Here is a 16,750-nt window from a genome sequence, read left to right on the forward strand (position 1 = left end):
TCTCTCTCTCTGTCTCTCTCTCTCTGTCTCTGTCTCTCTCTGTCTGTCTCTCTCTCTCTCTCTCTGTCTCTCTCTCTCTCTCTCTTCCTTCTTCCCTCCCTCCCTCTCTCTCACTCTTTTGCTCTTTCTTTTGCTCTTTTTTCTCTTCCAGCTACATTCCTCCCCCTCACATTTTCTAATGGTGAGAAATTCTCACTGTCAAATCTATCACCTGATTGTCCATCATGCTCCTTACCTCAACTTCAGAAGTTGGACTGAAGAACAGACAGATAGACAAAAAGACAGACAGACAAGTAGAAATGGACAGTAACAGGAGATATGTGATCTCAGAAGTTTCCAAGAGTTTTGAACTCTGATTCAAGACCCATCTTCTTGGAACAAAGAGCAGGAAGGCAAGTCTTGTGCTTCACAGATTTTCCTCAGGGGGAGAGGTAGTTCATACAAAAAGAGCAACAGTTAAACCACAGGCCAGGTACTTCACCAAAGACCAAGGGAAATGATAGCTACCAAGTATGGAGGTATCCAAGCAGGCCTCAAAGACTGTTTTCTGAAATCTTTTTCACCCAAATATAAATGGAGCAGCCTAAGGAGCAATTTATTCCCCAGGAGAATGTTGAGAATAACAGAGAAATCAGCTGGTAATTCATGGGGCTTTATCCTATCGTAAAATACCAGGTGAGGCAGACAACTTAACAGAGGAGGTAAACAGTATTCAAACAAAATCAAACAAACAAAAAGATCTCGGCAGAGAAGAGAAAATAAATATCATAGTCCCAAGAATATATAGCTCAGTTAAACTCTAATACGTGCTCAAAACTTCAATTTCTATTACAAAGCCATAGTAACAAAAACAGCTTGGTACTGGCACAGGAACAGGCCTGAGGACCACTGGACTAGAACTGAAGACCCAGAAACAATCCTGCAGACCTATGGTCACCTAACCTTTGATAAGGGAGCCCAAAAATAAGATGGAAGAAAGAGTCTTCAACAAATGGTGCTGGCAGAATTGGCTAAACACATGTGGAAAATTATGTTAAACCCTTATATATCACTCTGCACCAGAATCAATTCCAAATAGAACAGAGATCTTGAGGTAAAAGCAGGTACCCTGAAAACATCACAGGAAGGAATAGAAGAAACACCATGGATCTTTGTTACAGATCAAAACTGTCTTAATAAAGACCCAGAAACACAACAACAAAGGTTGGATAACTGGGATTGCATTAAATCGCAGAGATTCGGCATGGTAAAGGACATAGCTAGCAAGATAAATAGGAAGCCCACAGATTGGTAGAAGAGCTTCACTAGCCATAAAACAGACAAGGGCCTTATATCTAAAATATACTTAGAGTTAAAAAAGTTAAATTCACCAAAAACAAATTCTCAAAGAAACAACCATCCCATTAACAACCGCCCTCTCTGAAGAGGAAATAAGAATGGCCAATAGACACATGAAGAAATGCTCAGCGTCTCCTGCCATAAATGAAAATCAAAGCCACATTGAGATTCCACCTTACCCCAGTTAGAATGGCCAGAAATCTAGTAACAAATGCTGGTGGGGATGTGGCCAAAAGGGAATGCTACTACACTGTTGGTGAGAGTGTAAACTTGTTCAAAAACTCTGGAAAACAGTATGAAGGTTCCTCAAAAGACTAAACATAGAGCTCCCCTATAGCCCAGCAATCCTTTACTCAGATGACCACAAACAAGGCTATACTAAAGCTTCCAGCACAACCATGTTCATAACAGCATTATTTAGCATAGTTAAGATACGGAACCAACTCATTTGCCCCTCAGTAGATGAATGGATTAAGAATATGTGGTATATATACACAATGGCATTCTATACTTCCATCTGAAAGAATGACATCATGTTATTAGTAAGGAAATGGAAAGACTTGGAAACAATCATATTAAGTGAAGTAAGCCAGACCCAAAGAAACATAGGTGCCATGGTTTCTCTCATTTGTAATAATTAGTATATGTCTAGGCTTTTCCTAGCAGAGGCTCACAATCACTTAATAGCTATGTACATATGACCATATAAGATGATGTGAATTGGAAATGATTTCAAGATATAGAAACAAGAGGATTTTCTTTGTTGTTTTTAATGTACTATATGAAGTTATTGTTCATTTTTCTTCCTTTGGTTTATCCCCTATTGTCACTGTATTTTATTTCAGTACTCTGTGTCTTGTATATGCGCCAACTGATTTGGGAAAGGGAAGGGTTAACAACAAAATGGTGAGACAAAGGACAAAGGGTAAACCAATGCAACAGCAATACTCACAAGACATTATGCTGGAAATGAGCTTTACCACTTGAAGGGAAGAGAGGCTTTTTTTTTTTTCTCTCAATTCTAAGATTTTGAATTGATGTTTGTTGTCTTTTCTTTGAGAGATGATCTTGCTCTGTAGCTTAGGCTAGCCTGAAACTTGAAAACCTTCCAAGTATTAAGATTATAGCTGTAGGAAAAGCTTTAATTGGATTTTTTCCTCCCTTAATTTTATTTCTAATTTATTTTTTATTTTTTGTACTAGCTTATGTTATACAGGGAATCATGTCATTGCCACCTTTCTACACATTCCAAAGCAATCTCTCCCCTTCTATCACTCCCCTTGTTTCCCACCCCTATCCCCTCAAGAAAATTCCTGACAGGTTTTTATTATTCCATTTTCATAGTTATCAGTAATCTCCTCAAACGGGATCTAACATCTTCATCCTCACGGCCAATCCACTCCCTCCCACTAGTTCTCAATTATTCTCTTTCCTCACTCCTTGCTACCTTCATCTAACTGGCTTTAAAAACAACTGACTGCCTTTCTCACGAAATTCTTCATCTTGATTAACCTTCTTATTTTTACTTTTTTAAGGTACTGGGTTTTAAACTCAGTCCAGACACTGTCCCTGAACTTATTTCATTCAAGGCTAGCACTTGAATGTATAGCCACATGCTTGGCTTTTTGGTGGTTAACTGGAGATAAGAATCTCATGGGGAATCTCATTTGGAGACTCCGCTCAATTGGTAGAATACTAGCCAAGGACTAAAAAACCAGGTACTGAGTTCAAGTCCCAATCTCAGACAAAAAAATTTTTTTAAGTCTCATGGACTTCCTGTGTGGGTTGGCTTCAAACTGTGATTCTTACACCTTAGCCTAAGTAGTTGGGAGGAACCAGTGCCTATCAATTAAGCCTATCTTTCGGCCTATATCTGATAACACTAGTAACCAGGTCACCAGTAGATCTGTTTTTATGTCATTTTTATTATTTTTTTAAGTCTCTGGGTAATTTTCTACAGAAATGGATTACCCTGTTTCCTAGTAGGAATACAGAATGGGGCAGGTAGATCACGTTCATCCAATCAATAATTCAGTTGACTTGAACCAGGTTGCAAATTTTATAAGGAAATACATGAATTCTTTTTCATTCTAGGGATTATCTCTTTGGAATTGTTTTGTTGTTATTGTTGCACTGTGGCCTTGTACATGCTAAGCAAGCCTTCTACCATTCAGTTGTCTGCCAACCCTCTCCAGGGATCATAAATGAGATCCTGGCATATATGAATGCCTCTCCTTCTTGAGGGGTTCCAACACAAGTTTTGCCTGTGCAATGCCATAATTCAATGCTGCAAAAAATTTTCCTCTGGGTTTTATTAGCTTTCTGTATCTTTCTCAAGTTGAAGTCTGCTCTAAGGAATTTTATAAATTCAGAACATATTCAGTGAGAGAGGGACGTTTGCTTTCTCAGTGTAGTAGCCCTTAACTTTTTTGTCTCTCCAGATCTGTGTATGGTTGTCATAATTTGTTTGCTTCTGATTCTTAGCAGTATTTTCTTCTTGGGTCATTTGCCTCCATTTCTGTCAAAATCTGAACATAAAGGAAGAAGTAGCTCAAGACTTCTTTTCAGTTCTCTGATTGTCTTCTTTAAGTTTTTCAGAACGAAACCCCCACCCCTCCCTCATCACACCCATCAGTGACTCAGTAGAAGAAAATTCACAGGACTCAGCATTTTTCATGGATATGATTTATTACCACAAAACAATACAAAGAAAAATCAGCAAAGAGGAAAGCACACATGAGGTGAAATCTGGAGAAAACTTGGCAAAAGCTTCCAATGATCCTTTTTCTGTGGAACCATACAAGATGTGCTTAACTCTTCCAGTACTGAGTTGTGATGTGTATGAAATCTGATCTGGTAAAGATATTTATGAAACCATGTATTGCCCCATTTGTGTTGAGAGCTAGTTTCACAGATAGCTTATGCCTAGCATAAACTTCAGACTCCCTAAGGAGGCACTGCACATAAATGAGGTTGTCTGTACAAATAGTTGCACAGAACAAACCACCTGAGCACTTAGGAAAGGCTGGGAGCATTCTCATAAAGCTCCAGACACAAGTCAAAGTTCAGCCTCACAAGCTGAGCTACTGTTTGTGTCTAATGTTTGCTCTTTCTCGCATTTGTTCTCTAAGATTTTGGTAGAGTTGTAATTGGCTGAAAATTCTCCAACCAGGTTTTGCTATTTTATCCAAGGCTGCTTGTTCTCATGCTGCAGAAGTCTATTTTTCCTTCTCTATTGAATATTATATTTGAGTAGAACTTGAGGCTTAAGATGATGAGATGCCCTTGCCCCCAGTGCACCTGGGAATTTTAATACAATTTCAGAAATGGAGATGATTTAAGGTTTCACTGAATTCCCTGAATATGTTGCGTCTATGGGAGAGTGTACCGTCAATTCACTTCTACTCCTGTGGTGAAGGTTTGTAAGGTCCTAACACAAGCATAGACATTTTCTCAGTCCTCTCCCATGAGTCCACCCAGCAAGCACTAGTATTTAGGTTTTTTCCTACTACACTTGTGCAGCAGTACAAAGCATGGCATATTGGTTTATTTTCCTGGAATCAGCTATATGCACGAAGTTGTGCTAACGCAGGGTTTGCCTCTTTTTATTTTTCATATTTTAAAAAGTTTTTATATGGGAGCATAGGAAGCATCGTTTCAAATAGTCAAACACTTTCCTAGCAAGTATAAGGCCCTGAGTTCAATCCTCAGTACTGAAAACAAACAAAAAAATTGTAATAAGAAAAGGGAAACAAAGTTTTGGCTCAGATTATGTATGTGCCAATGGAATATTTGATATTAATTATTACTGGAAATGAAATTCTATTTTGCCCTTACAAGCAATATTTTGAGGGAACTCAAGCTATTGAACAGGGAGGTTAGTATTACACCCAGAAGCACTGCACTCAGGGAAGGCAAGCCTAAATCCAGATTCAGAGTAGGAGTCCACGAAGTAGCTGCTTCTCCCTGGGAGAAAAGAACTGATTAAAAAAAATATCAGTCTTCCACTGAGCAACACCTGCTAGTTGACCCTAACAGTGGCAATAACCAAGTCAGCCTTAATGAAAGGATGTCAGTCTCTGTATGGCCTCTTTGTTCATAAGCTGCTTGAATAGGATGTCTCTACTGACATCTTTCATCTTGACCATCTGCTTATTTAGTACCTCCTTCACAATGGGGCCTTTGTTTAGCATTGCTATTGGTGACACTTATTACAATGAAGTCTATTTTGAAGAAATCCAATCATGCAATAGCTCCCAAATTTTATCATTCATTCTATAATCCATTACTTCCAAGTCTTCAACCACCTGGGTGAGGCAAACGGCATGCAGATCTATACCTTAGGATGGCTCCTCTTCTGTGCAAAGCAGGCAAAGCAACTGCTCAGTTTTATTCCAACTGGAAAGAATTCCTTTTCTCACTATCACCTAGAACCACCTTTGATGGGCTTATAATAGCACACTCTCCTCCTACCATGAAGCATAATGCTGCACCATAGTGCTTGGATAAACAGGCTGTTTTTCTTCTTCCTTTTTTTTTTTTTTTGGCCAGTCCTGGAGCTTGAACTCAGGGCCTGAGCACTGTTCTTGGGCTTTTTTCTCAAGGCTAGAGCGCTACCACTTATAGCACCACTTCTGGCTTTTCTATGCATGTGATACTGAGGAACTGAACCTGGGTCTTCATACATGCTAGGCAAGCACTCTACCACTAGGCCAAACTCCCCAGCCAGTTTTTTCTCCTTTAGTGAACTGGAAAGTAGATTATGTCTTAGTGCTGGTGTAGTTAATGTTTGCTTTCTGCCTTGTTCTGCCTTTTGAACATTTCCTGCCTCATTAACTCAACTTGGTTGATATAAATAAATGAATTAAAATACTTAAGAAATGTACATGGAAACAAGGTACAGTCCCTAATGATTTTCTCCACACCAGTGCCAATATTAGTTTCAGTCAACTTGACAGGTAAATTTAAATAAAAATTTTATCATTATTAAGGTGTTGTACAGAAGGGACATCATTTTTAATTTGCTTTTTAACCATATTTTTCGTACCAGAATAACTAGCATGCAGCTTAGCAATGAGCTGCCAAATAGATGATTTGGTTTTAGAAAGCCTTCATTTTATTTTACTTTAAAACTTTACCTTATAAGAAATATGGAACAAATGAATTTCAAATGAAAGTCTATTTGATAATATTTACTATCATCTTTTACTAAGTGTTATTTTTTTTATAAGTGAGAATTCTAAGTGTTTAGGTTTATTTTTGTTACCCAGCAACAAGGTGACCTCAAGTGGGTCACCAAACCTTTTGAGAGCTTCAGTTTCCTCTTCTGTAAAATGGGGATTCTACTCATTTTATGATTGTTTTGACTACTAAATGAAATCACAATTTGGGTTACAAATATTAGCCATCACTATCACCACAATAATGCAAGGGAAATTACTGAATGACTAAAATTGATTATAATCCTTTACAACTATATAATTACAATGCTAGCAAAAGAATATACTACTGGTAATAAACAAGTTAAGTCAACTATGTATCAGGAGTCTTGAAGCCACTAAGAAGAGTTTGCATTTCACAAAGCCTCCCTCCTCTCCTTTTCGTCTTTGTGTCATTATTACTTATTTTTATTTTTTTTTATACTTGTCCATAAAGGGAAGACTTTCACATTACATACATAATTTGTTCTATACCATATGGATGGTGCTTTTACCCACCATTTACACAATGGTTTCTTCTAAGAGTAACACAGAAAATCTTTCCTAAATAACTTAGTTCCTTAGATTATGCACTATTCAAATACATAATCGCTCACCAGAATTTCTACAGGATCTTGGTTTGAAGTATTTACATTGTAATCCATACAATCATTGAAATTTCCTAGTGCAAATAAATGAAATTCTAAAGTTTCACTGTAAAATAATACATTAAGGACTTGCTCTTGATTCTTTTTCAAAGTTAACATCAACTCAACTCACTCATTCACTAAATTTCTAAATACCTACCATTTACAAGGTCCTTTGCTAAACACTAGGATATATAATGTCTGTACCCAAGAGCTAAACTCATATGAAAGTTAAAAGATCAAGAAATGTTATCTAAACTTGCCTGTGCTTCTGGTAGGACAAATAATCAGCCATTGCTGTGTGGCCCATGAAGCTCCTCTTCTTTGGAGGGGAACTAACTTCTGGTGCTCCTTAGGCCATGTAAACCACAAAGCCAGGAAGGAGATGTCACTGTCCTGAACTTAATCACAGCAGCTCTCAATGGCTCAACTCATCTAAGTCTTCCTCCTGTGTTTGCTTTCTCCACATCATGACATTTGCAACCTTTTAGAGTAACATTTTAATGAATAAAATAATCTGGAAAATATTTTTATAGTTTTTATTTCAATAATACAAGAGGCAACAATTGATGTATATAAAGTACTACATATGGAGAACATTTACACAAATGTACAAAACTTCAAAAAAGCTAAACTACAGTTTATTTCCATACCCTTGAAAAGGTCAGGAATACATAAAATAGCCACTCATGTTTATTCTTTAGGAATGTAAAAACTAGGAACACAGTTAGAAACAAGTATGTTTGCTGGGGAAAAAAAGTTCACTACATATCTGAGAAAGTAAGAAATACACAAGATGCGCCATATGAAAAGAAACAACAGTATGCAGAATAGAATCTTGATGTTAGTAAAATGCACAGACACAGGTGCAATTACATCCTGTTATTAAAAAATACATCTTCAAAATGTTCACTACTAATCTTTTTAGATAAGCACACCCTACAAAGTACAAAGAAAACAACATATTAATGCTCTCTGATAAAAATTTAACAATATTAAATGTAAATCTCAATCACTGTATTCAGAAAAATTTCACTAAGCAATAAGTCTAAAAGTGTAAATTCATGCTAAAGAATGAGAGAGCTTTAACTTTTCATTCTAAGATTAAGAAGACAATTATATATTATAGTCTATCTACAATGTGAATCCTAGAGCCTACAAAATTATTTGTAATTTTTAATTTTTAAAATATTTTCCATTACATTATTTAACGTATCTTCCTTGATGTGCTTTTCTTTAATATTCACTGTGCCTTTAGTCCCAAATATTTACCAGTGTTAAATATTAGTTTAAAATTAAGTCTCAGGGCCGGGAGTGTAGCCTAGTGGTAGAGTGCTTGCCTAGCATGCACAAAGACTGGAGCTCAATTCCTCGGTACCACATACAGAAAAAAAGCCAGAAATGATGCTGTGGCTCAAGTGGTAGAGCTCTAGCCTTGAGAAAGCCTAAGGACAGTGCTCAGGCCCTGAGTTCAAGGCCGAGGACTGGCAAAAAAAAAATTGTGTCAGAGTAATTTTTCTTCTAAAATTTAACAACCTAAACATTTTATATTTTTTCTAAAAAATCTTTTATATTTGGGATCACTTTCACTATATGCACGTCCTTTTAATTCAACTTTGAAAAAATGAGAATAGAATGTTGCCTTTTCTCTTTTTTTTTTTGTGGGTCATGAGGCTTGAACTGGGCCTGGGCACTATCCCTGAGCTCTTCAGCTCAAGGCTACCACCTTACCCTTAAGCCAAGCCCCACTTCCTATTTTCTAGAGGTTAATCGGAAATAAGAGTCTCAGGTCCTTTTGTGCTTGGGCTGGCTTTGAACCTTGATCCTCGGATCTCAGCCTCCTGAGTAGCTAGGATTACAGGCGTGAGCCACCGCACCTGGCTAAAGTATGTATTTCCTTTTAACTCAACTTTGAAAAAATGAGAGTAATGAAAATGTTGCTTTTTCCAAAACAAATTTTAGCTATCATGTAAGGACTAAAAATTTATACTTCACATGTCTACCTTTAAAAGTTCTGGTGATCTATAAGGGACGTCAGGGTGCTTCCTTACAGCTTCAGGGAGAGAAAGGCAGACTCTTGTCATGGGTATTTTTTGCCACTCCCCACTTAAGAGTCCAAGAAGCTAGTGATGGGTCCAACTTTTCTAGAACACCCAGGAAGCTGTTTCAAGTGCCACAGGTTGAATGGAGCTGTAATACCCTGATAAAAGGTGTTACTTTGGATACATGGAGATATGTGACCACAGTATCCTTATAGGAAAGAGAACTATAAAGCCAGCCCACTTTTCAAATCTGAAAGGTTGAGCGGAAAAAGTGTAGTAAGGGTAAGAATAATTTTCCACAGTGTATAATTTCCAATTTTATAACTGCTATAAAACTTTCAATGTGTAATCACCATTGAAAATATTATCAAAGGTACTATAAAAAGTTTTTATTAATATATTTCATGCTCTAAAAGTTTAATTGGTGGAAATCATTTGGAGCAAAAATCAGAATTACTTCAATAAGTAACCTTCAGAGATTTTTTTAAAAAGAATACACACACACATTTGTTGCATATTGTGCAAAAATTTAAGTACAAAAGGAGTAAACTTTCATACTTAAACTTGTAGACATCTATACCTGTGATTCACTTACGATTAACAAAAAAATAGAAAATGTTACATTTTCAATGCAGAAGTAAATGAGGATCATTACAAAGCCAGACTTAGAAGATCTAATAAGTCATGTATCATGTTATTAAAAAGTTAATTAGCTATCAACAACAGTGAAGTTTATAATAATCTAATATGTAATATATTAGATCAAGTGTTGTGAGACCACTGAGCGCCTCCGTATTAGACAAGTAATTTGTTTGCATTCTGACACTCTCCTCCCTTCTTAAATATTAATGTTCATGGAAATCAGTTGGGATCTACTTGAAGTGCCAATAATGACTCAATAGTTTTGCCCTGAAATTCTGTTTTTCTTTGGTGGGTCATGGGGCTTGAACTCTGGGCCTGGGCACTGTCACTGACCTCTTCAGCTCAAGGCTACCACCCTGCTCCTGGAGCCATAGCCCCACTTCCCATTTTCTAGTGATTAATTGGAGATAAGAGTCTCAAAGTCTTTTGGGTTCCTGGCTGGCTTTGAACTGAGATCCTTAGATTGCAGCCTCCTGAGTAGGTAGGATTATAGGCATGAGGCCAAAATTCTGCATTTTTAACAAGATGTCAGGTGACACAAACTCTACTTACTGGCTTTCAGACCACATGACTAGAAAAGATCCAAATTCTAAAAATTACCAAAACAAGGTTTCAATACGGTGGTAGTACATTAAAACCTTTCTCATTTGTGCCATGTACTGTTTCTTCAAACTTATTCTTTGTTCCTAAGCACCTAATTTGCTTAAATGCTAATATTTAAATATTTTCTAATAATTTCAATTGTTAGTAGCTAAGAATACAATTAAACAATTATAAAAGACATTAGAAAATTCACAGTAACATTTACAGATATTTAAAATTATACATAGTATTACTATTAATCCAATATCAACTTTCATTGTCCAGTTGCCTTACAATATTTGTTACAATTTATGTCAATAGCTCTTATTCCAGTCTGTTACTGGAATGAAAACTCACCCAAACTGATTTTGCTAAAAATAACAAGGTTTTCAGGTTTAATGAATGACATCTAGCTCTTCATGATTTGTGAAGAATTAGATTTAAACTGGCAGGCAAAGCAGTTATGGTCAAAACTATTCAGAGTGTAAATGCTTAGAACTCTTCAACACATACAAGTTTTTCATATATTTGCACTGTGCAAATGCAGGGTCAATGGGAAAAATTCTACCATGTTCTCCTTGTGAGAAATGATGAATAAGGAAAATGCAATCTACTAAAAGTCAAAAAGCCCAGCAAGTGGACATATTCCTACCCTAGACCTTCCTCCCCAGAGCCAAGTCTCATCCTCCCTCCAGCCTTTTCTCTACAGATTATTCCAAACTGCTTAAACATACTCACTTTATAGGGAAACTCAACTCTACCTAGAGTGACCACCAGCAGCAAAAACAAAGCTTCCTTTTCCTTTCACAGGTCATAAAGTTCTCTAGAGCTACATACAAGTTTGTTAGTTTCTGCCAGCTTACCTTCATAATTACTATTTTTGTTGTTGTTGGGGGCAATTGATTGTTCTTCCTACAATGTAACAACTTAAAATATACCTGCTCACAAACAAGAAATATATTTTTATGTTAAACAGAAGAACATAATTATAAACAACCCTAAATTAGGTAATATATAAATGTCTCTTTGCCCATATCTCACTACCTTCATTTTCTTTCATTACATTTTACATATAAGAAATTTATCTAATTTCCTTCATTTACAGAAAAACAATTCAATATTATAGAGTTGATACTAGTATCTTGTTGCAAGATTTACAATGATCTCCAGAAAATTTTCAGTGATGTGTGCTCTGAATTACAGGAATCCAATCTAACTAGGATTTCCAAAATCAAGCAGCAAGGTCAGTCAGCTTTATGTTCTAGTCCCTCAGGAACGGAAAGATCTTTTTACCTGCTGAGTCCAGATCTAACACTCAAGAATGTCTACCATCGATCTCATTTTTGACATAAAAAATGCTCAATGATATCAACAGAAATGCACCTACCCATCTCCTGGAATCACATCATAGTATATGTACTGAGTTGTTAGACATTTCCCAGTGCTTTTAAGAAACTGTTTTAATCTTAAAGATGATCTGGCTATAAACATTTTTATCAGGTTCTTTTCATTCTTATTGTTTTTGTTTTTTCACATGCCTATTTTTAAGCTGGCCAGCTGGAAGGCCTGCTGGGGAATTCTGGGTTGGGATCCTCTAACTCATGCCTTATAACACTTTATGTAGAAGCCCCTTTGATACCTAAGGACACTGATATAACAAGCAAACTGACAAACTCACATGGTTGGAACCAACTTGATCAGACAACTTGGCAAAATTTATTGTCACACTGACATCCTAGGGCAACAGTATCAAATAACGAAGAAAGAGAAAAAGAAAAACAAAGACTCAAACCAAGGAGGTAAATACCACCAAGAAATAATAAAATCATATTTGACTTGCTGCAAACTAGGCATTCCCTCATGAAGTCAAGGGAGCCCTCGGAATTTAGGACACCAGGGCTCCTGACAGAAAAAGGCATGAAAGACCAGAGACACTTTCATAAAGAAGTAGTCATGTTTCTAGATTTACTGGAGAAAAAAAAGTTACGACTTAATCTGTGGACAGAGTAATGCTAATACTAGGAGGTCTCTGCTGACCTGCTTGATATTTCAGTGGAAGTTCAGTCCTTTCTGAAACATAAATAAGCTTTTCTTCTTGGAGACTACAAGCAGAAAACCTATTGGCATCTGTCCCAGTGCCACAACCAACAGCAGATGATGGGTTATGTGGAACTGTGACACCACTCACTTGTTCAAAGGATTTACTAAATACGGTTGCCGCAGTCTTAGCCAAACCATGGCTGCTGGGCTTAGGCAGGGACTGGCTAGTGGTTAAAGTTAGTCTCTTCAAAGAGAGAAGCTCAAGATTCTCACTTTGGGCCCTCTGAGTCTGTTTTCGAGCAAAGTGATCTTTGCAAGATTCCCCAGTAGTTTCTTTTTCTTTTCCTCCAGTTTTGCTTCCTCCTGACCGTCTCTGGTTCTTTCCTACACTTGTCTTGTTACTACAATTGTGACTACTGTTTGATAAACCCGACTGGCTGGTACTAGACGCAGCCCTGGAATAAAATCCCTCGTCAACTTCAGATATCTCCATCAGTTCTTCTTGACCTGTTAATTCTGTATTTCCTAAACAAAGAAATGACAAAGATTAATTAACATTACATCTCTTAAGCCATTCTCTTTAAGAAGGTTTATACCAAATCAATTATATTTAAGGCAATTATACTTTAAGCATAATTTTACAAAGCATCAGATTATAAAAATCAAAGGATAAATCAAAACATTTTTATTAAATGTCAAAATATTTCATTGTAACTGCATAACAGTAATTTATAGTTCATTGAACAAAATACATGCCATAAACCACGCCCCACTGTGTATTTAGAAAGTTTTCTTATTGTGCATGCATAAGATCAGAAACAATTAGAAAAATTGCCATACATTAAAACTAGGGATAAATGCTTTATAATAGCAAAGCAGTATAAATCAAAGTTCTTGCCAAAGAGCTTTAAAAGAACAGTATTAGAATATTATAAAGTGTTTTTAAGGTTGAACTCTCCATTCCAGATTATTTTACTAAATTTTAAAAAGTCAAGACTACAAGGATTACAAAATTCTGTACATTATAAAATTCTATATATAATCCTTTAATGATACGAATAATGAAAATAGAATTTTAGATATGAAAACATAAGCAGAAAATTAAGTTGGAAGCAATTTTCTGCCTCATTTTCTGAATCAATTTACTCAAAGGCAACAAAGGTGTGACCATTCCAAATAGTAAGAGTTCATTGAGAAGTTTTGTGAGATATATAATTCATGCGTTCTTATTATTAGATGACATGCAATTTTTTTGTGACTGTTACTGTTGCTTAACATGCATCAGTGTCCCTTTGCTTTGAGATACCTTGGAGTGTAGCTATAAAGTGTTCTAAAACTGCACTCTGCCAGGTGAGTTTATTCCATCCTCCATCAGTTTTCTTACAGATTTTTGCCTCCTGATCTCTGGTAAGCCTTTGCTCTCAGTTCTAGGATCTGTGGTTGTTTCCTGCACACCCTGCATATGCTGAGCATCAATCTCTCCTAGTGTTCTGCCTTTTTCCCCATTCCCGGTTTTCTCTCCAGACACATTTGTGACACTAATCTCAGGAAGGACAAGGATGCCCAGTTCTGAAGTATCATTATTGTTGTCAGGTTGCTCTAGAATTGAAGATGATAAGACAAAATGATGGCTGAAACAAAACAAAATAAAAATGCAAAGCAAGAAAAACAAAAGACTCCAAAACACAAATTGGACAACTGACGTTATGAATTAAGCCAACTACATTGGAGAAAGTTCCACAATTTATAATACAATGACAACACCAGAGAGACCACAGGGCTTTTTAAAGGAAAAAGAAAAGGTTCACAGAGCATTGGTTCATGTTCTGCAATTTTTCACACACACAGCTCACATGGAATGTGGAACAATATTTTTGTAAATGAAAATAGAATATCTATTGTTTTGATGATAGTACTGTGGCCAAATGAACTTACATATTCCCTTAGGCAAATGCTCAAAGTTGTATAGGAAAAGAAACTCTAGTAATTCTTGGAACCAACTCACAGAAAATTATTAGGAAACAAGATACTTAGAAATTCCCCTTTGGCTCAATCAACCATAGTATTTGGGAAACTCCCTATCCACTTATAATATTATGGTAATTCCACAGTTACAGTTTTTGGCTCACAAATCCACTGTCTTACATTGTGATATGATGCGGCTTAGGGTAGAATTAAGCAGTCCATTTCTTCATACTAATACTTAATATATACATTTAGGCCACCTCATAACAGTTCATTACTAAACTGTGAAAAATAAAAAGGATTTGGAAACAGAAGTTGGCTTTTAATCCCTTATTGCAAAATGTGTCATTATTATGAAACAGTGAATACAACTCCTAATATATATATATATATATATACATATATATAAACATGTCTCTCTATATATAGACATGACTTTATTTTAAATCACAAAGGAATGGTTATAGCTAAAACTCTCAAAGAAATATTTGACATGACTATAGAATGGACTAGTAGTGAAACTTTAAATTCAAACAACCCAAGACTATATAAACCAGTATATACTTTATAGGGCACATGGGCCAGGAGTTTGGCCTAATGGTAGAGTGCCTGCCTAGCAAGCAAGAAGACCCGGGTTTGATTCCTCGGCATTGCATACATAGAAAAAGCCAGAAGTGGTGCTGTGGCTCAAGTGGTAAAGCACTAGCCTTGAGAAAGCCCATGCTCAGGCCCCGAGGTCAAGCCCCAGGACTGGCAAAAAATAAAAAATAAAAAATAAATATATATATGTATATATGGCACAAATCTAATTGAGGAACATCTCCTTGGTTTCAAATTGTTTTAACAACAGGATTGTCAAACTCTTAACTGTGCTAACGCCTGAAAAACAGTATTCAGCCATTAAATAGTGAAGGCCAGAATTATGACTTTCTGAGGTACTTTACCTTTGCAGTATGGTGGCTATCACCAGTAACTACACACGCCTGGCTCCCAACCCCAAATATTCTGATTCACAGTTAATTTGTTTGAGGCCATTCGTAGTCTGAAAGTTTGGTAACTACTTCTCTATTTTGATTCTTTCATATTTTGAAAACATCAGTGTTGTAAAGAATACCCTAAATACCTCAGACAGTCCTCTCCTCCAAGTCCTCTTGCCCTATACTCGTGAGCTTCTTTGCTGGTATAATTGTCTTCCTTTAACTTCCACATTTCATGTGCATTTGACTAAAAGTTCTCTAAATGAAATTTGGAGAAGGTTTTTGGTGAGGCCTGCTAGAGTACCCTGACGCTTCTGGATGCTAATAAAGGTTTAATAAGACTAAAATTTCCAACCAAGCATATTCCCAATTGCTAACAGCTAACAGCTGTCATGAAAGTCAGGGCAAATAAATTCTTACATGCCAGAGATTACTGTAACAGAAAAATCACCATGGTGCTGTTGGGTGATAGCCAAGACTTGTCCATTTACATTGCAGATGTCATTTCATTCAAGAACATTAAAAGGACCTTCAGTCCAAAAGAAAATCTTAAATAGCAAAAATTCCAGTCATTAAAAAATAAACATTTGGATTTAGTAAAATTTTAAAAGATATACATAGGCAGTATAAGTTTTTTTCCATTTGTTTTTACAATATTCTCATATCAGTTAATATTCTCAAAATTATCAGTGAACCTTGATTCCCATTTACAGAAAAGGAAACTGAAGTGTAGAAAGTGCCACATAAATATTCAGCAAAATAGTGAAATCTTTTGACTTCAAATATTCATTCTAACATACTATAAATTCTAACTCTAAGAGCCTCTGACATCTCCCAGATAGGCTTAATTAAGTTGCTTAGATTGCTGGTCACTTCACAGGAAGTACCTAATTTACTTTGGCTGAATAAGAAGCTAGAGAAAATAAATTCTAGAGGAAAATCAAAGTCATAATTCTTAAAGTTAGCTTATTTTTTAAAATATTTAATTGGTTTTTTAAAGTTACTCATTTAAAATGGTGCTTCAATGGTGGAAACTTGCAAGAAAACCTAAAAATGATAAGAATATTACATAAAGCAGTACTAGATACTGGAATTTATTAAGCACATTATCAGGATAGTGGTAAAGATCTTCAGCCCAACAAAAAATGATACCAATTATTTTTTTAAACATGAAATTAAATAACAGAAAAATGAGACCATGTGTTTTCTCACAAGAACAAATCTTTTACTAATTGATTGTATAATAAATATTAACAATGTAAAATTTAAAACTGATTATAAATTCATAAAAAAGAAAAGCATAGCATTTTGTGTAGAAC

At 36.0% G+C, this 16,750-nt stretch overlaps 1 protein-coding gene across 7 annotated transcripts in view; it reads right to left on the reverse strand.

The window, feature by feature from the left end:
- Window positions 1–16,750, reverse strand: part of Hycc1 (hyccin PI4KA lipid kinase complex subunit 1) — a 153,684-nt gene that overhangs the window by 11,633 nt on the left and 125,301 nt on the right. For 3 of the 7 annotated variants that reach the window (XM_090332747.1, XM_090332746.1, XM_090332748.1), the window contains one exon: window positions 12,143–13,014. The exons of 1 other annotated variant lie outside the window; for it this stretch is intronic. In XM_090332747.1, the coding sequence (XP_090188873.1) occupies window positions 12,440–13,014 (575 nt within the window). In that variant the 3' untranslated portion in view covers window positions 12,143–12,439. Of the gene's footprint in view, window positions 1–7,446; window positions 7,668–8,826; window positions 11,388–12,142; window positions 13,015–13,795; window positions 14,089–16,750 lie in introns of those variants that run through there. 3 more of the 7 variants (XR_016535498.1, XM_090332751.1, XM_090332749.1) reach the window with 3 other exon arrangements.

The sequence above is a fragment of the Megascapheus bottae genome, chromosome 5 (assembly GCF_031878675.1).
Source record: "Megascapheus bottae isolate mThoBot1 chromosome 5, mThoBot2.hap1, whole genome shotgun sequence".
In the NCBI taxonomy this organism is placed as follows: Eukaryota; Metazoa; Chordata; class Mammalia; order Rodentia; family Geomyidae; genus Megascapheus; species Megascapheus bottae.